Raw genomic sequence first — 25645 nt, forward strand, 5'->3', positions numbered from 1 at the left:
TTGAGCGAGACGCGCATTTTATTTGATAACGAAAAAAAAAAACGAATTTTCAACAAAGAAATATAAGTGACCTCCTACCGACAAGAACCTCAAAGAACTACAATAACAAGACCCCTCGTCAGACTCGACAGAAAACAAACGCGGAGCTGTCGATTTCATACCGAAATTAAAAAAAAAATTCGAGTTCGACAAACATTTTTCATGGTTTCCTGACATTACCCTGCAACAAACGCGAGGAGCAAAATCACATAGGCCTATGCAATTCTCTCCCGCACAGCAGACGCAACAACAAAGAAACAATTACAGGACATCCCTATCAACACATAGGAAGAAGCTGAGTTAACAATGAGTTGAGATGCACCACGCACATGGATAAACTCACAACTTGAAGTTTCGTTGACACCGGCAACTGGAAACTCGTTCAAAACGAACGAATGCACAACAAACGCCTGTACAGACAATGTACACACACTACCGCAAACTCACATGCGAAGACACTGTCAACTTGAGACACGACGTCAACACAAAACAAAAGATTTTCCTTCCAAACGAACAATTCATTTCACTATCCAAGCAACTCGTTGCACATGTCAGCACACGACAAAAACCAACCAAACAAATGTCAGCCTAAAAAAAGAGTAAACGCTTTTCCACGCGTAAGTAAATACTTTTTTCACAAACACACTCCGTTTTTGAAGTTTTTTAAACAACCACACCAACAGCAAAAAAAAGCAAAAACAAAAAAAAAAAACAGGACGAAAAGTCAATTGTCGAAAACATTACTTATATATATATATATATATATATATATATATATATATATATATATATATATATATATATATATATATATATATATACTGCATATTCTTTTCTTTCCTAGGAAGGAGAGTATTGTGGGAGCCTTTCCTAGTCTCACACAAAAACACGCGTTCACATCTCCAGTCATATTTCTTGTCATATACATACGCGCACACAAACATACGTGCGCACGTCCACACACGTACATATATTCACGTTCGCGTACATACACTCACATTCACGTGTATACAAACACACGCTAACGTACACACATGTACTCATACACGCGCACATATTTTTATTTGAGAACATTTTTATTTGAGAACATTTTTATTTAATAACAATTTGTATTTAAAAACATTTTTATTCAATAACATTTTTATTTAATAAAATTTATATTTCATAACATTATTGTTTGATAACATTTTCATTTAATAACATTTTTATTTTATAATATTTTTATTTCATAACATTTTTATTTAATCACATTTTTATTTAAAAACATTTTTATCTAATAACATTTTCATTTTACATTTTCATTTAATAACATTTTTATTTAATAACATTTATATTTATAAAATTTTTATTTAATAATATTTTTATTTAATAATATTCATATTTTATAACATTTTTATTTAATAACATTTTATTAAATAACATTTTTATGTAATAATATTTTTATTTGATAACATTGTTATTTAATAACATTTTATTTAATAACATTTTTATTCAATAACATTTAATTTAATAACATTTTTATTTAATAACATTTTATTTAATAACATTTCTATTTAATAACATTTTATTTATTAACATTTTTATTTGATAACATTTATATTTTATAACATTTTATTTGATAACATTTTTATTCAATAACATTTATATTTTAAACATTTTTATTCAATAACATTTTATTTAATAACATTTTTATTTAATAACATTTTATTTAATAACATTTTTATTTAATAACATTTTTATATAAGACAATTTGTATTGGATAACATTGTTATTCAATAACATTTTATTTAATAACATTTAATTTAATAACATTTTTATTTAATAAAATATATATTTCATAACATTTTATTTAATAACATTTTTATTCAATAAAATTTTATTTAATAACATTTTATTTAACAACATTTTTTTCAATAACTTTTTTTTATTAACATTTTTATTTTATAAAATTTTTATTTGATAACATTTTATTTAATAACATTTTTATTCAATAACATTTTATTTAATAACATTTTTATTCATTAACATTTTATTTAATAACATTTTTATTTAATAACATTTTTATTTGATAACATTTTATTTAATAATATTTTGATTTTAAAACATTTTTATTTAATAACATTTTATTCAATAACATTTTATTTAATTACATTTTATTTAATAACATTTATATTTCATAACGTTTTTAGTAAATTACGTTTTATTTAATAATAATTTTATTTAATAACATTTTATTTAATAACATTTTCATTTAATAACATTTTATTTAATTACATTTTCATTTAATAACATTTTTATTTAATAACATTTTATTTAATAATTTTTTATTCAATAATATTTTATTTAATAACATTTTATTCAATGACATTTTTATTTTATGACATTTTTATTTTATTACATTTTTATTTAATAAAATTTTTATTTAATAACATTTTTATTTAATAATATTTTTATTTTATAACATTTTTATTTAATAAAATTTTTATTTAGAAACATTTTTATTTTATAATATTTTTATGTTAAAACAGTTTTATTTGATAACATATTATTTTATAAAATTTATATTCAATAACATTTTTATTTGATAAAATTTCTATTTGTTAACATTTTTATTTTATAACATTTTTAATAATATTTATTATTTAAGAAATGTTTTATTTACTAAAATTTTATTTGATAACATTTTTGTTTAATAACTTTTTTTATCTAATAACATTATTAGTTTATAAAATTTTTGTTTAATAAACCTTTTTATTTCATAACAGTTGTATTTTTTAACATTTTTATTTCATAACATTCTATTTTATAACCGTTTTATTTGATAAAATATTTATTTTATAACATTTTTATTTAATAACATTTTTCTTTAATAACATTCCTATTTTATTTAATAAAATTTTTTTGAAAACATCTTTATTAAATAACATTTTTATTTAATAACAGTTTCGTTTGATAATATTTTTATTTAATAACATTTTTGTTTAATAACATTTATATTTGATAACGTTTTATTTCATAACATGTTTATTTTATATCATTTTTATATGAAAACATTTTTATTTTATAACCTTATTATTTAATAACATATTTATGCAATAATATATTTATTTGATAACATTTTTTATTTGATAACATTTTTATTTAATAACATTTTTATTTTATAATATTTTTATTTCATAACATTTCATTTAATAAGATTTTTATTTGATTACATTTTTATTTAAAAATATTTTTTATTTAATAAAAGTTTTATTTAATAGAATTTTTTATTAACATTTTATTTGATAACATTTCTATTTGATAATATTTTATTTAATAAAATTTTTATTTTATAAATTCTTTATTTAATAAATTTTTATTTAATAACATTTTTATTTAATAACATTTCATTTAATAGTTTTTTATTTAATTAAATGTTTATTTTGTACATTTTTATTTCATAAAATATTTTGTCATAATATTTTTATTTTATAAAATTTTGATTGAGTAAAATTGCTATTTGATGACATTTTAATTTTATAGCATTTTTGATTGATAACATTTTTATTTAATAACTTTTTATTTGATAACATTTTTATTTTATAACATTTTTATTTTATAACATTTTTATTAAAAATAAAATTTTTATTAAATAAAATTTTTATTTAACAACATTTTTATTTTATAATATTTTTATTTAATAATATTTTTACTTTATAACATTTTAATTTACTAATATTTTTGTTTGATAACAATTTTATTTGATAACATTTTTATTTAATACCATTTTTATTATAGAACATTTTTATTTTACAACTTTTTATTTTATAAAATTTATTATTTTTTAAAAATTATATTTTGTAACATTTTATTTAAAAATATTTTTATTTGATAACATTTTCATTTAATAACATTTTTATTCTATAACATTTTTTATAACATTTGTATTTAATAACATTTTTATTTAATAACATTTTATTTAATAAAACTTTTTTGTTAACATTTTTATTTAATAATATGATTATTTAATAACATTTTTATTTTATAACATTTTTTATTTAATGACATTTCTATTTGATTACATTCTATTTAATAAAACTTTTATTTAATAATATTTTTGTTTAATAAACTTTTTTTTAATAACATTGTTCTTTAATAACATTTGTATTTTATGACATTTTTATTTAATAACTTTTTTATTAGATAAAATGTTTATTTCAGAAGATTTTTATTTAATAAAATATTTATTTAATAACATTTTTATTTGATAAAATTTCTATTTGATAACATTCTTATTTTATAACATTTTTGTTTGATAACATTTTAATTTTATAATATTTTTATTGTATAACATTTTTATTTTATAACATTTTTATATTATAACATTTTTATTTTATAACTTTTTATAACATTTGTATTTGATAACATTTTTGTTCTATTACATTTTTATTTAATAAAATTTGTATTTAATAACATTTTTATTTAATAACATTTTTATTTCATAACATTTTTATTTATAACATTTCTATTTGATAACATTTTATTTAATAAAATTTTTATTAAATAAGATTTTTATTTAATAACATTTTTATTTTATAATATTCTTTATTTAACAACATTTTTATTTTATAACATTTTTATGTAATAACATTTTTATTTAATAACATTTTTTATTTAATAACATTTTTTATTTAATAACATATTTATTTTATTACATTTTTATTTTATAACATTTTTATTTAATAACATTTTTATTTTGTAACATTTTTATTTAATAACATTTTTATTATATAACATTTTTGTTTGATAACATTTTTATTTTATAACATTTTTATTTAATAACAATTTTCTTTTATAACATTTTTATTTTATAACATTTTTATTTTATAATATTTTTCTTTAATAACATTTTTATTTGATAAAATTTTTTGTTAAAGAATTATTATTTTAATAACATTTTTATTTTATAACATTTTTGTTTGATAACATTTTAATTTGATAAAATTTTTGTTGTATAACATTTTTATTTGACAACATTTTTGTTTAATAGCATTTTTATTTTATAACATTTTGATGGTATAACATTTTTATTTAATAACATCTTTATTTGATAACATTTTCATTTTATAACAATTTAATTAATAACATTTTTATGTGATAACATATTTATTTTATAATATTTTTATTTAAGAAAATTTTTATTTAATAACATTTTTATTTGATAACATTTGTATTTAAGATAATTTTTATTTAATAACATTTATATTTGATAACATTTTTATTTAATAACTTTTTTTATTTAATAACATTTTTATTTTATAACATTTTTGTTTAATAACATTTTTATTTCATAATATTTTCATTTAATAAAATGTTTATTTCATAACATTTTTATTTTATAACATTTTTATTAAATTACATTTTTATTTGATAACATTTTATTTAATAAGACTTTTTTGTTATCATTTTTATTTAATAATATTGTTATTTAATAACATTTTTCTTTGATAACATTTTTATTTAATAACATTGTTATTTAATAACATTTTTATTAGATAACATTTTTATTTAATAACATTTTTATTTAATAACATTTTTATTTTATTTAATAACATTTAATTTATAACATTTTTTGTAATAACATTGTCATTTCATAACATTTTTATTTCATAACATTTTTATTTCATAACATTTTTATTTTATAACATTTTTATTTTATAACATTTTTGTTTTATGACATTTTTATTTAATAACATTTTTATTTCATAACATTTTTATTTCATAACACTTTTATTTTATAACATTTTTGTTTAATAACATTTTTATTTAATAATTTTCTTTAATAAAATTTTTATTTAATAACATTTTACTTTAATAACTTTTTTATTGTATAAAGTGTTTTTTTCTAAACATTTTTATTTAGAACATTTTTATTTAATAACATTATTATTATTTGATAAAAATTTCTATTTGCTTACATTTTTATTTTATTACATTTTTTTGATAATATTTTTATTTTATAATATTTTTATTGTATAACATTTTTATTTTATAACTTTTTTTATTTTCTAACATTTTTATTTTATAACTTTTTTCATAACATTTTTATTTGATAACATTTTTATTCTATGAATTTTTTATTTAATAACATTTTTATTTAATAAGATTTTTATTTAATAACAGTTTTATTTTATAACATTTTTATTTGATTACATTTTTGTTTTATAACAGTTTTATTTTATAACATTTTTATTTAATAACATTTTTATTTAATAACATTTTCATTTTATAACAATTTTATTAATGACATTTTTATTTGATAACTTTTTTCTTTATATTATTTAATTTGATAAAATTTTTATTTAATAACATTTTTATTTTATAACATCTTTATTTAATAACATTGTTATTTAATAACATTTTTATTAGATAACATTTTTATTTAATAACATTGTTATTTAATAACATTTTTATTAGATAACATTTTTATTTAATAACATTTTTATTTAATAACATTTTTATTTTATTTAATAACATTTAATTTATAACATTTTTTGTAATAACATTGTCATTTCATAACATTTTTATTTCATAACATTTTTATTTCATAACATTTTTATTTTATAACATTTTTATTTTATAACATTTTTGTTTTATGACATTTTTATTTAATAACATTTTTATTTCATAACATTTTTATTTCATAACACTTTTATTTTATAACATTTTTGTTTTATGACATTTTTGTTTAGTAACATTTTTATTTCATAATATTTCATTTAATAAAATGTTTATTTCATAAAATTTTTATTTTATAACATTTTTATTTGATAAATGTTCATATTACAGAGCGCGCCTGTAAATAAATGTGCAAAATTAATGCCGATGCTCAAAGTTTATAGATATGTTGACCCCTCCCTTTGCTTTAAAATTCACCAAATATCAGGAAATTAACTAAAGTTAATGGAATGATTACTTATGATGTTTAAAATGTCAGTCAACTCGGAGAGAAATGTGTAATGACCGACGTCCGTTTTCGTGATGTTGACAGGAGTATTGATCGAAACTCCTTTCCCTAAAAAGAAAAACAAAAAAAAAATAACATTAGTAAATAGCAACAACTCGGGAACAAATTCTAAAACTCAAACTAATAAATTTTATTTGTTAAGGTAACAAGATGGAATTCGAAAATCTAATCTCTCTTATATTGTGAAATATAAAATTTCCATCGAGCCTATTATAACATGTAAACAAAACGCAATTTGCATCAACAGGAGCGAAGCCACTGATATCACAACGGCGACACATAAATGAAAATGGCGCCGACCTGTGTTTTACTTTGACGTTCAATCGACTGTTAACGACGCATTAAGTTGCCAGAAATTATGCTTTTTATACCCATCCTTCCACTACAATATACAGTTCAAAGAATTATCGGATAAAACACATTGCCAAAGGAAATAGCTACACTGAGAGCAGGCCAGAGAAATTCAACAGATCAGATAGAGAAATATGTGATAATATATCTATAAAAAGTCTACAAGTGACAAACTTAAACTAAACTTCATTTACAGTCACACCAAGTTTAAATGGAAAAGACAAAGTGGACTCTGGCAAGTGACAATTCTAATTAATTTAATTCGAAGCAACTTTGGTGATCAGGACTTAGCTATTTCGTCTTCTCAGAAAGTTTTATCAACAAGAGACTATTTTAATTAATTTCATTCTAACCAGTCTTGATGGCCAGGACTTTGAATTTCCTCTTCTTTAAAATTCAGCAATTCAATAAATTCTAAATTTTTAAAATTCTATAATTCAAAAAATTCAAATTTTTTAAATTCAACAATTCAAAGAATTAGAATTTTTTAAGATTCAACAGTTAAAAGAATTAGAATTTTTAAAAATTAAACAGTTTAAAAATTAGAATTTTTTAAATTAAAAAGTTAAAAAATTACATTTTTTTAAATTCAACAGTTTAAAGAATTAGAATTTTTTTTTAATTCAACGGTTGAAAGAATAAGAATTTTGTTAAAACTCAACAGTTCAAAGAATTAGAACTTTTTTACATTCAACAGTTCAAAGAATATTTTTTTAAAATTCAACAGTGCAAAAATTAGAATAGTTTGTAAATCAAAAAGGTTAAATAATTAGAATTTTTTTAAATCAAAAAGTTCAAAGAATTTGATTTTTTATCAATTCAACAGTTCAAAAATTTAGATTTTTTAAATTTAAAAGTTCAAAGAATTTGAATTTTTATCAATTCAACAGTTCAAAAATTTAGATTTTTTAAATTTAAAAGTTCAAAGAATTTGAATTTTTATCAATTCAACAGTTCAAAAATTTAGATTTTTTAAATTTAAAAGTTCAAAGAATTTGAATTTTTATTAAATGAAAAAGTTCAAATAATTTGAATTTTTCATTTTTACATAGGCATCACTACTTATCAAGGCCCAGAGGCCACTCGAGGACGAGGATTAAAGAGTGTGCAGTAGTCGATGGGACAATATCATAGTAATCGTAAGGAATGGAAATTTGATAAATTGGATTACTTATGGGGAACGGCTCATCCAGTATTTGTTCATGTTGGACTTGAAGACGACCATATTGTAGTCAGTTGGAAAGCAGGCTAACGGAAAAGAGTTGCACAGGTGTGCTGTTCTGAGAAAAAAGCTTTGTTCATGGAATCTACATTTAGGTTTAGGCACAGATAAAAAGTGGGGAAATTATTGATAGTGTTTTCATCTAGACAAGTGTTTCTCGTGAAAGTTTGACGAGGGGGGACCATAGATTGGAGCTCAGACAAGCACTTTCCATGAAAAAAATCAATAAAGCAGAGACAGGCTCGCAACGTCTCTTCTGTGCGAAAGAGATTGCAGGGAAGAGAAAAGGGACTCCCCAACTAGGTTACAAAGTCTATTTTGAACTCTGTCAAGGCAGGATAAGTAATTTCCAGCAGCTCCTGCCCAAATGCATCAACAATACTCCATCTGTTGACATACCTAGCTCTTATATAGGTAGAGAATTGCATCAGCAGGATCAGGCCTTCGGGAGGCCCAATTTTCTCACAGGCGTTATATATTGGGAATTAACCAGCCATCCTTGATTCATTCGCGGTGTTCCTCTTCATATGCAGTCCTTATTTGGTCGAGCACATGGTACTCGACTACCTCATTCTGCAGTTTGGCTAGTTCCTGCTTTTCCGACCACTTGCATGAGGTGGTCCAAGCTTTCTGTTGCTGGTTAAATTCGACAATAAAGTCTGACTGATCAATCTTCAGTGCTGGAGCCTTCTCCTGAAATTGTACCTCTCCTGCTTGCATTATGTGAACACCACCTAGGGCTATAATGGCATCATAACCTAGAAGCAAGTCAAAGCTCAGGGTGTTTTTAGCGCTACCAGTGCACCAACGTTAGCCGAATTCATAGTTCTTGTGCAAATGTTCACAGCGCCCACCTGCAGCATGTCCATGTCTCTCCACTGATAGTGGTCGCCCTGACATTCTTCTTCTTCCAAGTGTGGCAAAGGTTCATGCATGGTCGGAAGCATCTCGTCTAATTTCTGCTTGAGGAAGAGGTATTTAAAAAAAAATTTTTGCTTTTATTGCAATTTCTCCCCAAACAAGGCACATTGCCACTTTGATGTAGGGGGCTACTATCAGGGACATAAGCTACAGGGGTACTATGTGGGGAGTTGGGCAGCAAGATGTCGGTTCACGTTACATTTGAACTTCTGCATGTCAGTACAGTTGGGGAAGCAGGAACTCGGAAGAGAATTCCAAAATCCAGTGGTTCTGGGGAAGAAACTACTAGAATAGAAGGCTCTCTTACATCTAGGGACCTCAACTCTAAATAGGGTGGGATTTAGCTGCTTGTCATGTATTAATTTAAGGTCGAACTTGTCCCCCATTATGCCGTTAAATGGGCTGATATTTAAGGAGAGAAAAAAAGAAACAAAAAAATCACAAAAGTTCACGTCACTGTATTTCCTGCTCCTCACAAATTTCTCTCTCAACTTCCATCTGCGGACGTTTTATTAAAAAACTGACTTCATTTCATTTGTATATGTGTGCAGTGGGAAGTGTGATCTCGTACGATTCTTGGAGACCACACCTTATAAAGCCACGGTCGCCATCTTTAATTTCTTTCTCTCTCTCTCCCTCCCTATCTCTCTCTCTCTCTCTCTCTCTCTCTCTCTGAAGGTAAGTTGTACAGTCACACAAGGCACACACACGTAGGTACTTGCTTCCTTGATTATTACATTCAACTCCAAGTCCAGGGTTTATTTAATTTATATTGAGAGTTGCATCGTGAGTGGAAGAGATTAAAAACAAACAGGAGGAAAAGGTGTGGACAAATCAAGAGAAGAAAACTTTATTATATAGTCTCTGATGCTTTTAACCACAATCTTTTGAGAGATGTCAGTTGGGTATATAAAGAAATAATGCTCAGCTTTCCTTTTCCTGCATAGTGTTCACGTAATATTCCGAGGGCTACAGCAGATGTGCTAACAGTTATATCTCATAGGATTAGTGAATCTCTCGATGAAGTCTTCCTTTCTGGGGCAATTGCTCTTGACATATCAAAGGCCTTGAATAGGATATGGCATAAAAGTCTAATCTCCAGCTATAGTAGAGCTGAAAATGTCTTTTCAATTCATAAATCATTTCTTTCTGATAGGTTCATAAGAGTAGTGGTTGATGGGCAGAAATCAGAAGCTCATAGTATTAATGCTGGAGTCCCTCAGGGGTCCGTCCTGGGCCCAACTTTCTTCCTGATCTACATAAATGGTCTCCCAAATCACATTTTAAAACCGTTTGTAGACATTTATGCTGATGACACTACCATCTATGGCAGCACTTCAAAGGCCGTAAATGGCCAAGTTCTCTCTGATTCTCTCTTCTCGGATTTTGATCACTTGGTGCAATGGGGAAAGAGGTGACTGGTTAATTTTAATGCATCTAAACTAAGCTTCTATCTTTCCATCATCTCATCAATGCTCTGATCCCCGTCTGGCATCAATTGAAATGAATGGCTCTCGTCTTGGAGAGGCTCCATGTTTTGACAAGCTTCTAGGTTTGATTTTTGCTCCTGATATGAGATGGAACACTTACATCAAATTTGTTGCCAATGCTGCTGGAAAAGTAGTGGGATTGTTCTACCTTTCAGTAGATATCCCACTGCTGATGCAATTCTCTATGTATATAAGAGTCAATTATGCTCAAGGATGAAGTACTGTTGCCACATTTGGGCAGGAGCTGCTAGAAGCAGCTTATGCTGCCTTCACAGAGTTTAAAATAGACTTCATCACCTAGTAGGGAATGCCCTTTTTTATTCCTGCAACCACAGAAAGATGTTGCGAGCATGTTTCTACTTTAGCATTATTTTCATGGTAGGTGCTCATCTGAGCTCCAATCTAATGTTCTCCCTTGGCCTGACTGTCACGAAAAACACTCGTCTAGTTGAAACCACTATCAATAATTTCCTCCACTCTTTATTTTTTTTTTTTTACATGGGGGTCACCACTTATCAAGGCCCAGGAGCCACTCGGGGATAAGGGTTATTGTGTGTACACTAATCAGTGGGATAGTATCGTAGTAATAGTTAGTATTGGGGATTTGATAAGGTGTCATTACTTAAAGGGGTGGTTCATCAGGAATTTGTATGTGTTGTACTTGAAGACATCCAAGTTGACTTCGGGGGGGGGGGAGAACAGGCAAGCGGCAGAGAGTTCCACAGCCATACAGTTCTAAGAAAGAAGCTTTATCCATGGAATCTACGTTTTCATTTAGGCACGGATAAAGCGTGGGGAAAATTATTGACAGTGGTTTCAGCTAGTCGGGTGTTTTTCGTGAAAGATTGGTGGAGGGGGGGACCAGAGAATGGAGCTCAGACGAGCACTTGCCATGGAAATAACGATAAAACAGAGACAGGCTCGCAACGTCTCTTCTGTGGGAGAGAGGTTGCAGGGAAGAGAAAAGTTCATCCCCACCAAGCCACAAAGTCTATTTTGTACTCTGTCAAGGCAGGATAGGCTGTTTTTAGCAGCTCCTGCCCAGATGTGGCAGTAGTACTCCATCCTTGGATGTACTTGGCTTTTATACAGATAGAGAATTGCATCATTAGTGAGATATCTTCTGGAGCGGTAGAAGGATCCCATCATTTTCCCAGCAAGCTTGGCCACAGACTTAATGTATGTGTTTCATTTCAGATCAGGAGTAAAGGTCAAACCCAGAAGCTTATCAAAACATGGGGCCTCCCCTAAATGAGAGCCATTCATTTCAATCGATGCCAGATGGGGATCAGAGCGTTTACGATGTAATGATAGGAGCTTGGTCTTAGATGCATTAAAGGTAACCCTAACCTCTTCCCCCCACTGAACCACGTGCTCAAGAGAATCAGATAGAACGTTGCTATTTATGGCCTTTGATGTGTTGCCATAGATAGTTGTGTCATCAGCATAGATGTCAACGAATGATTTTAGTATGTGTTTTGGGAGATCATTGATGTAGATCAGGAAGAGAGTTGGGCCCAGGATGGACCCCTGAGGGACTCCAGCATTAATACCGTGGACCTCTGATTTCTGCCCATCAACCACTAACTACTCTTATGAGCCTATCAGAGAGAAATGATTTAATGATAGTGAAAACATTTCCAGTTATACCATAGCTGGAAATCTTGTGAAGTAGGCCTTTATGCCTTTGATATGTCAAGAGCAATTGCCCTAGAAATTAAGCCTTTGTCGAGAGATTCGCTAATTCTATGAGATATAACTGTTAGCACATCAACTGTAGATCTAGCAGAACGGAAGCCATATTGCATGTCACTAAGAAGGTTATTTCTGTTTAATATGGATTCCAGCAACTTTCTTATGACACTTAGGAGACTTTTTGATCTGTATTGAGAGGGACATGACATCACCTGAATTCTTAAATACAGGGCATAATGATGAGGTTTTCCAGGGTGTTGGAAAGCACTTCTCCTTAAGGCAATGCTTAAACAGTTTGGTAAGTATGGGGGGCAATTTCTGGTTGTAGCTTTTATAATACTATAATTGGAATACCGTCAGGGCCAGTTGCTTTACTGGAATCAAGGTTCTTGATTAGCTTGGCGACCTCACATACAGATATTTGTATGTTACCTAGCGTGTTGTGTGTTGTAGGAGGAAATATGGGGAGTTGATGGCCTTCGTCGCATGGGATGAATTTGCTGAAAAGTTCTTGGCAAATAGTTTGGCCTTGTTGGATGCTTACAAGATGACCTCTGGACCATTGATAATGGTTGGGATAGAACGCACGCTTCTGTTCAGGATCCTATTTGCTATTTGCCAGAACTGGTGGGAACCAAGCCGCTGCTCAGCTACTTTGGATTTAACGGATTGAGCATATAGCTCTCTTGCATTTTTTATTACTCTTTTACAGTGGTTGCTGGCGGTCCTGAAAGCAGTTTTAGTCTTAGTGCATCTATTACGTTGGTAGCTATGGAAAAAATGATTTCTATGTGCGATGGCAGCAGCACATTGAGGGGAGAACCATGGCTGGCTGTTAGGTTTTTGTTGGAATTTTTTGGATGGTATGAATTGGTCTATGCCAACAAGTAACCATTCGGTTAGGTCTGATACTATAGAGGACACATCCTTTTTAAACATGGAATGGAGAGGTAGATCAGATATGAATGTACAGAAGCTATCCCAGTCAGCCATAGAATATGGGTATACAGTACGGTGGAGAGGTACATCTGTAGAGTTATTATCTTTCATTTTTAACTTAACTGATACAACGGAGTGGTCGGAGGATCCTAGAGGAGATAGAACGGCACATGACCATAGCTCCGGGGAAGTAGAGAGAAAAAGGTCTAGAAGGCTTGCGTACTGACCGGTAGTATCGGCCACACGGGTGGGCTCGCAAACAATCTTTGCCTAAACATAAACATAGATTCCATGAACAAAGTCTCTTTTTTAGAACTGCACACCCGTGGAACTCTGTTCCGTTTTCCTACTTTCCAGTTGATTACAATATAGTTGTCTTCAAGTCCAATGTGAACAAAATCTAATTCACCAAATGTCCACCACTAACAACTAACAATTACTATGACATGTTCCCCTTGACGACTGTCTACTCATTAACCCTTATCCTTGAGGTTTCTGGGCCTAGATAAATGATGACTCTTTTGTAAAACAAAAAAAAAAGAAAAGATTCTTCATAATTCAAAATATATTCGTGGAACTCCATTTGTAAAATATTTCTTCATAAAACTCGCCTCATAATGACTGTTTTTTGTTCTACCGACCTGTATACTTGTTATATATAGAAACTTGTAAAATTGTAAAGGTTATTATCTCTGAATTTGTAACGTAACTGTGGTCTCCATCATTTAAATACGTACGCATATTGACGACTCATGTGCCGAGTTTATGTTATGTCAGCTTTTAAGTGTGAGCGTGATTTGAATTTGAATTTTTCTAAGAGTTTCATAAAATTTTTCCAATAATTTATTCAAGAATATCGTTTTCATTTTTCAGTTAAGTTTTTATTTAAATTTTTTTGCGTTTTTCAATGAATTTTACATGCAGTTAGATTTGTACTGACGATAATAATATACTCTTCATTGAAAAAAATTGGCTAGTGTTTGTGCAAAAAAAAAAATCATAAACTTTCGTTTGGCACATTCCGGCGTTTTCCGTAAACCATCTGGACGATTTTGAGGATAGCACAGTCCTTATACTGTATAAGTGCGTAAAAAATAAATAAATAAAAAAAGCATTTATATAAGAGAATGCTATGCAAAGATTTTTTTTTACAAATATAATTTTTTTTTTTAATATTTAAAATAATATTGCATTGAATTTAAAGAAAAAAGTTAACTTGCATTTTGGCTTAAAAATTATTTATAATTTATCATAATCGATAAAAAATCAGTGTTAGGACAACATATGTCTTTTTGATTGATATTTTATGACAGTTGGTTAGAAAAAAATAACAAGAACATTTTTTTCTTTTTCATTATTGGAGTGGATGAGGTCCCTTAGTTTACCATTGTGAAGATCCACCTGAAAAAGTCGGAGGTTCCATCGGCCGAAACGTTGTGAGAATAAAATTCAAGATGAGAACAGTAGTCCACAAATAATACAAATTATCAAAATTTATTTATTTACATCTTATTTATCTATATATCTATAAAGGTGAGAATGTGCATGTGAGGCAATTCTCAACCTATATACTCAACAAATTTTAGATCTACAAACTTGAAATTTGGAATATAAGGTATTCAGACATATGGTGTTGTGAAGGAACATAACTGGCTATACACCGGTTACAAACTGTATATATATATTGGACTGTTTGGCAGACAGCGGCAGACAGCGGCAGACAAGCAGTCGCAGTAAGACGGATAGTCTTACGTGTTGATTATCAGACTTTCTTCCCCATACTTGTTACTATGTACTTCTATTTACCTTAGGCGAGCAGCCTTACGTTTCTGTATTATAAATAAACCCCATTACACATACCACTCGGTGTAACTCACGTTTGTCTTTATTTCCTAAGTATTTAGGAATATAACAATGGCGACGAAAGGATGTTCTTTCTCTTAACAGAGATAAATTACCGTACCAAGGACTGTGTACAATGCAAGGATTTTTTGTTTTACGAAAAAAACAAACTACACAAGGATTTTTGACCACGTGCGTCAATGAATTTAAAAATTTTTCCTACCTAAAGTAGCGAAAAGTACGGATTTTTCTTCGTAAAGAACTCACAAGAAATTATAGAAACATGTTCAAGGTAAAGTGGAATTTATATTTATTTTGACAAGTAAAAAAAAAAAAAAAAAAAAAAAAAAATGGTCGCAAGTTGAATTCGAAACTACACTAAAGGATTACGAGTTTCGAAAGAAAAAATATAAATACAACGACTATGGTACCATTTTATGCCACGTGGGAACGGCAGCCATATATTTTTTTTTTTGGAAAATTAATTGTTTGTTATTGCCTTTATATAAATAATTGGAACTATTTGTCGTGGGAAGTAAGAAATATTTTGTGTATGAACTTACGTTGTTGAAAAAAAAAAAAAAAAAAAAAAAAAAAATTATTTTACAAAGCCTGTTGAATTACTATGGATGAACTTTGTTGAAACGTGTTGTGTCTGCATATTGCTACTAATTTACGATATACGTAAATTTACGATTTTTCTTTGGAATTATTGTGTAGAATTCGAAAAGACATTTTTGTACTAGAAGCTAACATGGAACAATTAGCAGAGTTAACTAAGGCTCTAGCCCTTAGCATCCAGGAACAGACAAAAATGACTCAACAATTTTTAGCGCAACAACAACAACAACAACAACAAATTCAACAACAACAGCTACAGCAACAGCTGCAACAACAACAAGAAAGAACACAAAAAACTTTAGAGGCACAACAAGAACAAACAAACATACTACAACGACAAATGTTGACACAGCAAAAGAATTTAGAAAAGCTAATTCTAACGTCGACCGGGAAGAAGACTAATTTTTCTGCCGAGGGTATTTCAAATTCACTAACGGAATTTCGTTACTCCCCGGATACTGGTGCTACTTTCCCTGCATACTACAGAAGATACGAAACAATTTTTACGAAAAGATGTTTAGACTGGACCGATGAGGAAAAAGTTACCCTGCTACTACAAAAACTGGGTACTGATGAAAACACCAAGTATGCAAATCTAATTCTACCAAAAAAACCGGAGGAGGTTTCGTTCGAGGAAACAATTAGTACCTTGTCGAAAATATTTGATAAAAGGGATAGCCTATTTCACTCTAGATACAAATGTTTGAACATTCAGAAGGCAGAAGCTGAAGACTATCTAGAATATGCTTGCACTGTGAACTGTTTATGCGAATCATTTAAATTGAATGAAATTTCCGCAGACCAATTTAAATGTTTAATCTTTGTACAAGGTCTCACAGCACCAAGGGACAAAGATATACGTTCACGGATCCTAACAATTATGGAGACGGATCCTAACATAACATTGCAAAAAGTCACTGAAGAGTGTCAACGTCTGATTAACATAAAGAAAGACAACACTCGCATTGAAGAGAAAAATATTTTTAAGGTGCAGCAAGTAAAAAGGCAAGGGACCACAAGAAAGTCCAGGTTCCAAGAACACAGGATCCTTAAAGGATACAAAGACCCAAAGCTAAAGTGTAAATGTTGTGGTAGTTTAAGACACAACAATAAGACCTGCTGGTTTAGGAACAAAATATGTTATGAATGTGGTCTCAGAGGAACATACTGTGCCCAGAAGAAAAGACAAGGGACCGATAATGTAAATACGCTTCGCATGAATAAAGAAAAAAGCTGCGAAAGACGGAAATATGTTGATGTTCGGATAAATGGACATCTGGTTACATTGCTTCTGGATAGCGGTGCAGATATTAGTATTATAAATGAAGATATATGGAAAAGGATAGGTCGACCTGAATTAACGAAAACCAGAAAGACGGCGAGAAGTGTGTGCGGCAAAAGATTAGAGTTCAAGGGAGAATTAAAATGCAAAGTGACATTCGCTAACCAGACTCATAAATCCAAAGTGTACGTCGTACCAGGAAAGAATACATGCCTGTTTGGGGTAGATTGGATTGTCCTGTTTAATTTATGGGAGAAACCCATAAATTCGTTTTGTAACGTTTTAACTGCAGAAAAAGCAAACCAAAGGGAAGACTTCCTGAAGGATTTGAAAACTGAATTTCCCAATGTTTTTGCCGAAGGACTAGGACTCTGTATTAAGACAGAGGCAAAATTTGAATTAAAGAAAAATGCCACTCCAGTATTCAAACCTAAAAGGAATGTGCCTTTTTCAGCGATGGACGCAATCGAAAAAGAGTTGGATAGACTTCAACAACTGGAAGTCATTGAAAAAGTTAACCACACAGATTGGGCAAGTCCAACCGTGTATGTAAAGGAAAAAAATAACAGAATAAGGGTCTGTGGAGATTTTTCAACGGGTTTAAATGACTGTCTATTGGACCATAATTATCCCCTTCCGTCCGCAGAAGATCTGTTCTCTAAGCTTAACGGAGGAAAAATTTTTTCTAAGATAGACCTCTCAGATGCTTACTTGCAAATTAAGATCAGCGATGAATGCTCCAAATACTTAGGCATAAATACTCATAAGGGCATTTTTAAGCTAAAGAGGCTTCCTTTTGGATTAAAGGTTGCTCCTGCTATTTTCCAGCAAATTATGGACACGATGCTGGCAGGGTTGGAATTTTCAATGGCCTACCTTGACGATATCCTAATTAAAAGTGAAAATTTGCAAGATCATAAGAAGCATGTAAAAGAAGTATTCAAAAGAATACAAGAATTTGGTTTTAAATTGAGCCCAGAAAAATGCGATTTTTTTATGAAAAAAATTAGATATCTAGGTCAAATAATCGACAAAGAGGGTCGAAGACCGGATCCACAAAGGACTGAAGCAATTGAAAAGATGCCTGCTCCAGATTCAGTGACAAAATTAAAATCGTTTTTGGGATTAGTTCAATACTATGCAATTTACATCCCTAACATACATAATTTAAGAGCTCCTCTTAACGAGTTACTGAAAAAGGGTGTTAAATGGAACTGGAATAAGGAATGTGAATCTGCTTTCCAAAATATCAAAAGATGTCTACTGTCAGACTTAGCATTGGCACATTTCAATCCAGAAAAGGAACTAATACTAGCAACGGACGCCAGTGATTACGGTGTTGGCGCTGTATTACTTCACAAGTATGAGGATGGTAGGACAAAAGCTATCGCCCATGCTTCAAGAACGTTGGTTGCAGCGGAGAAAAATTACAGCCAAATTGAAAAAGAGGCGCTGTCGATAATATTTGGAATTACAAAGTACAATCGATTTCTCCATGGACGATCTTTTATTTTGCAAACCGACCATAAACCCCTACTTACCATATTTGGATCAAAGAAAGGCATTCCCACACATACTGCGAATCGATTACAGCGATGGGCTGTAACCCTCTTAAACTATCAGTTTAAGATGGAACATGTATCCTCAAAAAAGTTAGGACACGCAGATGCATTATCACGGTTGATCCCTAAAAGAAGCGAAAGTTTCGAAGAAACGGTAATTGCTGCGCTTAAAGACGAAAGTGAATGTACAAGTTCAATGTGTAATATGATACGTGAACTTCCGGTAACTTTCGAAAAAATAAAAAAAGAGGCAGTAAATGACATTTTCATTAAGAAAATGAAAAAGCAATTGGGATGGATAAAAAAAAATAAAAAGGTAGATCAAACAACGCCTTTTTCCATCTGTGAAGATGTGCTCATGTATGGTGAGAGGATCGTAATTCCACTAACGTTACAGAGGAAAATTCTGAAGGAATTTCATACAGGTCATCCGGGCATTTCGAGAATGAAATCCCTTATGAGAGGATATGTGTACTGGCCTGGTATGGACAAGGAAGTTGAAAAATGTGTCAAGACATGCAGAGGATGTCAATTAGCAGCTCGAGATCCTCCAGTAAAAACGACGCCATGGCCAAAGACGGACCTACCCTGGTCACGTCTGCATATTGATTATGCGGGACCTATAAATGGTTATTTTTACTTGATTATTGTAGATTCTTTTTCAAAATGGCCAGAAATATTTAAGTTTAGACATCCAACAGCAAAAAACACTGTGAGTGCGCTTAATGAAATTTTTAGCCGTTTTGGAGTGCCAAAAACCTTAGTGAGCGATAATGGAACAGCATTTACTGCTCATGAATTCAAAGAATTCTGTGACTCACTAAATATTCTACATATGACAACACCTGTGTACCATTCACGATCGAATGGGTTGGCCGAAAAATTTGTAGATACGTTTAAAAGGGCACTTAAGAAAAATCTTACTACGGACACAGACGAACAATGTATTCAAACATTTTTAGCAAGTTACAGGGTGACACCAAATCCTAATAATAATGTCAATTCTTCCCCGGCTGAGCTAATGTTTGCAAGAAAGATAAGATCTGTCTTCGATAGGCTGCTACCAGAGAAAAAGAAAGTTTTCAAAAAAGAAAACCTTAATACCAAGTGCTTCTCCCCAGGTGAAAATGTATATTTCAAAAATTTTCAAAATGGACGAAATCAGTGGGTTGAAGGTATTATCAAAAAAAGGATTGGGAGCATGGTCTATACCATCCAAGGATTAAGTTTTGTCTGCAAAAGACACAGAAATCAAATACGTCCCAGACTGTCTCCAAATGTGGAAGAGACACCAATGGAAACATTGTGCGATATTTTTGATATACCAAAACCAGCGTGTGTACCGCAAACAATGAATATTTCGCCTGAACCGACCATACGGGCTGGACAGAAACCTTTACCCCGGGTAACGCTGACCAGAAGGAAAAGCGCAAGAAAGAGAAAAGTTACCAGGAGATTAAGCCCTGACCCTAAAAGGAAGAGGTATTTAAGCTAAAATCAGGAAGATTTCAGCTTCAGGGGGAGGTGTTGTGAAGGAACATAACTGGCTATACACCGGTTACAAACTGTATATATATATTGGACTGTTTGGCAGACAGCGGCAGACAGCGGCAGACAAGCAGTCGCAGTAAGACGGATAGTCTTACGTGTTGATTATTAGACTTTCTTCCCCATACTTGTTACTATGTACTTCTATTTACCTTAGGCGAGCAGCCTTACGTTTCTGTATTATAAATAAACCCCATTACACATACCACTCGGTGTAACTCACGTTTGTCTTTATTTCCTAAGTATTTAGGAATATAACATATGGAAAACATTTTAATCGGTGTAAAATCTGGAAAAAAAAGTCCGCTAAGGGGTAAAAATTGCAAAATTGGTACGGGGGGGGGGTCATCGGATTTTATTCTGTTTGTTAACTGTTTCATGAATGTGCATGCATGGATTCTTCACATGAAAGATTGGAGGTTCCATCGGCCGAAACGTTGCTGCCAAGACTAAACTTGTCTCCTTCGATAATTACAAGAAGCCTTCTCTGAGCGTATATACCATTCACTTGACAAAGCAGGGGGGCGTAGAGCTGTAACTCTAGATATATCTAAGGCTTTTGACAGAATGAAGGTCTTCTCAAGGAAATCAGATCATACGGTATCACTGGAAGAATATTTAACATAATTAAATCCTTCTTAGATAAGAGAAAAATCCAGTTTTTCCTCGATGGTCGTACATCTAAACAATATGATATAAATGCAGGAGTGCCTCAGGGGTCTATCCTTGGACCTCTGTTATTCCTAATATTCATAAATGATCTCCCTGACAAAATTGTCTGTGAGATGGGTATATATACTGATTACACCATGCTCTATAACCGACACGACAGGAAAACAAATGAACACATATCTAAAGAAATGGTAGAAACACTAGAGGATGACCTTCAATCTGTAGTGGAATAGTGACAAAAATGGATGGTCACGTTCAATGCTGCCAAGACTAAACTTGTTTCCTTCAATAACTACAAGAAACCTTCTCTACCACCAATAGCAATGGTCAAAGACTCTTTATCTGAAAGTACATCTTTTAAACTCCTTGGCCTAATGTTCACAGGAAACATGAGTTGGAAAAATTACATTGAGAATATTGCCAGGACCTCTGCAAAATAGGCAGGTTCTCTCTACCATGTTAGAAAGCTACTAACGCCCGGAAGTATCCTGTACCTCTATAAGTCTACCATTCGCCCATGTATGGATTATTGTTGTCATATTTGAGCTGGGGCATCTGCTACTAGTCTCTCACTCCTAGACAAGGTTCAAAAGAGAGTTGCCAACCTGATAGGGCCTTAACTGTCAGCCTCTGTCCCATCAACGAAATGTAGCATCCGTCTGCCTGTTCTACAAGTACTTTAACAGTGAGTGCTCCGACGAACTGCAAACACTTGTACCCCCTCGATGTAAATATCCCTGACAAACCCGACAAGCAGCAAAATCCCACCCCTTCACAGTTGAGATCCCTAGATGTAAGAGAGCCTTCTACTTCAGTAGTTTCTTCCCCAGAACCGCTGACTTTGGAATTCCCTTCCAGGTTCCTGCTTCCCCAACTGTGCTGACATGCAGAAGTTCAAGTCTAACGTAAACCGACATCTTGCTGCCCAACTCCCTACATAATACCCCTGTAGCTTATGTCCCTGATAGTAGCCCCCTACATCAAAGTGGCGATGAGCCTTGTTTGGGGTGAAAATGTAATAAAAAAATTTAAAAAAAAAAAAGAACCATACAAAAATAAGAATTATCAAAATTGATTTATTTACATTTTATTTGTTTACTAGAAGGCCGCTCGACATTGCCCGGTCATAAAATATGCATAAATATTATATTTTAAATAATACAGATTTCATATTTATTATGAACAGAAATACCGTAAGCATTAAATGTAATGTTAAAAAGTGAAGTAAAATAAAACGGAAAGAAACTGAGGCATGTGCATGCGAGAATTATGTTTTCTTTGTAAAAAATTCAGTTCTTATAAGTAAAAAAAAAAATTTTTGAGCTGAAATCAAAACCAAAACCTAAAGACAGTGAGTCAAGTACGATAACCAATTGGCCAACTTGACACGTTCCTTAAAAAAGTGTTTTCAAACCTACTTATTCTTAACATAAGGAATCTGTCATTTGAATGAGTATTGTATTCCCATTCGTGAAACAGTTGACAAACAGATAAAAATTTGATGACTCCTTCCAGGACCAATTTTTCAATTGTGACCCCTTAGCAGCCATTTTTTTTTTCAGATGAAGACAAAATAAAAAGTTTTCCACGTGTCTGAATGCCCTATATATCAAATTTCAAGTTTATAGATAAAAATTCGTTGAGTACATAGGTTGAGAAGTGTCCTTACACTTACACACACACACACATTCTCACTTTTTTGATATATAGATTTATATTGTTTTGTTTCTTCACTTTTTTCACAACAAGTAAAGCGTCTAAATAAAGCCATTCGTACATAAGGGCTACTATTTGTGACAATGTCTGCAGGGACTATATGTAGGGAGTTTAACAGTAAGATGTTTGTTAACATTACATTTAAACTTCTGCATTTTAGTACAATCAGGAAAACAGGGAGCAAGAAGAGAATTTCAAAATTTAGCCATCTGAGGAAGAAGCTATAAAAGTAGAAGGCTTGCATGTCAAAAATGATGCTCTTGAACAGAATCTAATTTTCAAATTTAAAATATTTAAAACAGTTTTGGAACGTTAAAAGTATACTTCTCGGTAGAAAATTAAATTTTAATGCATTTGGTAAAAGTCGTTTGTTTTATATCTCTTTATTTAGTTTATATTTCTTGGCTGTTAATTATATTGCAAGTTTAACAATTTTCTGTTATATCTTACGTACCAATACATCTGTTATACAATTTCCCTCCATGCCAAGAGCAATGCCCCTCTTCTCTTTTAATGAAGCCAAAATCATATTCACAATATAAATCATGGCGATAGTCTTCGATTTTGTCCTGAAACAAAAGAGAATCCATATAATTGTATGGCGATTATGCATATCAACATACACAAGCATGGCCGACATAAATAGAAGGCCGTTCCACTAAAGTTATGTTACCTGCTGACGTTATAGAATAAAGTTCAGTGTGTTTGGGATAAATTTGACAGAATAACATTTAATTTTTTTTTTTCCCAGTTTTTTTTAAATTTATTTCTACCGACTTGGCTTAATTTTAAAGTTTAAACTCTCCTTCATTCATATACAAGATGATAGCGAGAATGGATGATTTGGCGCCATTTGAATCGCGGAAGAGAATAACTTGTATCGTGATGATTCGCATCGCTGATCAAAATAAAAAGATTATGGTCACTGCTCAGTGCTCCCTAAAAACTGTAAAAACAATCCGGCATAGACTAGAGAATTGGGCTGCATTGGATATAAAAACGTGGTGATGTAAATTTGAAAACAGAGGTGTGCACACATGCACATTTCAGATGAAGTTGATCTACATTTTTGGTGTCCCATCAAAAATGACCGGAATTGTAATGAAAATGAAAACAAAGAAGTGTTTACACTCCTAGATCAGAAGTTATGAACTATGCTATGCAAAATAGAAAAGATGAATTTTAAATCTTGATGTTTACAATTCCAGGTATGTCGATTTGTGAATATATAAGAGAAAAATAAATAACAGAAAAAAAAAGAGAGCAAGCACAATGGCAAGCGTGATTTGACATCTCTTTGTCGGCGAGTCACACACCAACCAACCAACCAACCAACCAACCAACCAACCTCTTACAACTAACATCTCTCTTTGTCAATGAACTAGAAGCTTGATTGTAAATAAAACTTATACTTTGAAATTCGTCTCTGTGTTGATTTTGAGAATAGCGACAAAAGAATTATATATACATTCGACAACATGACAGCTATGGCTAATGGAAGCAATATAACACAAGATCAACAAAATTCCTTTTACAAGTACTTTCATGGAAGGTGCTCTGATGAATTCATAGCACTTGTGCCCCCTTCGACATACATACGCAGCAAATTATCCGGATGCAAAAAGCCTTCTATTGTAATAGTTTATTTCTTCAAGCTGCTAGACTTTAAAATTATATTGTGCATCAAATGGATACCATAATACTTAGTTCGCTACACTTTATCATAACAAAGAACTATACAAATTTTCAACCAGATCGGCTCAGTAATTTCAAAAAAACTTCTAGAGTAAATGTCGTATTGTGGTAACAAATTCTTATTAATCTCTGTGCATTAAACGGATACCATAATAAATAGTTTACTACACGTTATCATAACAAAGACAATACAAAATTTCTGCCAGATTGTGGCCCAGAGAAAACTTCTAGAGTAAATGTGGTATTGTGGTAACTAATCCATATTGATATCTATTAATCTTTGTTAATCACTATTAACCTCTAACTGTACATTGAACGGATACCATAATAGTTAGTTTGCTGTACCTTATCATCATAAATGTCCATACAAAATTTCAGCCAGATTAGATCAGTAGTTTCTATGAAAAAGTATAATGAACAGACAGAGAGACAGACAGATTAAGAGAAATATAATATAGATAAATATACTTACAGTGCAATCACAACCCGACTCATATTCACCTTGTAAACCGCGTTCATGAGCTGGTGTTGCCAAAATCCCTGGCAAAACTCCAAAACACTTATTAGCAACTAAATTTCCATTATTTGCCCCACCTGAAAAGAATACAAAATTTGATATCATCAAAACCCACGCTTTTAATCTCCCCCCCCTCTCTCTCTCTCTCTCTCTCTCTCTCTCTCTCTCTCTCTCTCTATATATATATATATATATATATATATATATATATATATATATACATATATTTATAATTAGTTTTTGGGGGAAAAAGAAATCCAGCAGGGTGCTCAATTATAAGGAAAATCCAAAAATAAGAGCGTATTTATATATATATTTTTGTTTACAGAAAGTTTTTAGATGAGACAAGTCATTGATACCGTCGTTTTCAACCCCGATAATTAGGAACGCTTTAGATACCCATATCAAGCTCTCGTCAGCCAATACTATGAGTATTTTAAAAAACTATGAGTATTGGCTAATGAGAGCTTGACATAGGTATCTAAAACGGTCCCAATTATCGGGTTTGAAACCGACGGTACCAATGA

General features: G+C 30.6%; 1 protein-coding gene across 2 annotated transcripts in view; it reads right to left on the bottom strand.

Moving 5' to 3' along the window:
- LOC145256370 (uncharacterized) overlaps positions 1-25645 on the bottom strand; it is a 58519-nt gene that overhangs the window by 15688 nt on the left and 17186 nt on the right. For both annotated transcript variants that reach the window (XM_080115195.1, XM_080115194.1), the window contains exons 4-6: positions 25074-25195; positions 23361-23475; positions 6995-7093 (exon numbers count right to left, since the gene is read on the bottom strand). In XM_080115195.1, coding sequence (XP_079971321.1) covers positions 6995-7093; positions 23361-23475; positions 25074-25195 — 336 coding nt within the window. The remainder of the gene's footprint in view (positions 1-6994; positions 7094-23360; positions 23476-25073; positions 25196-25645) is intronic.

Source organism: Euprymna scolopes, chromosome 32, assembly GCF_053919585.1.
Source record: "Euprymna scolopes isolate OS-2025 chromosome 32, ASM5391958v1, whole genome shotgun sequence".
NCBI lineage: Eukaryota > Metazoa > Mollusca > Cephalopoda > Sepiida > Sepiolidae > Euprymna > Euprymna scolopes.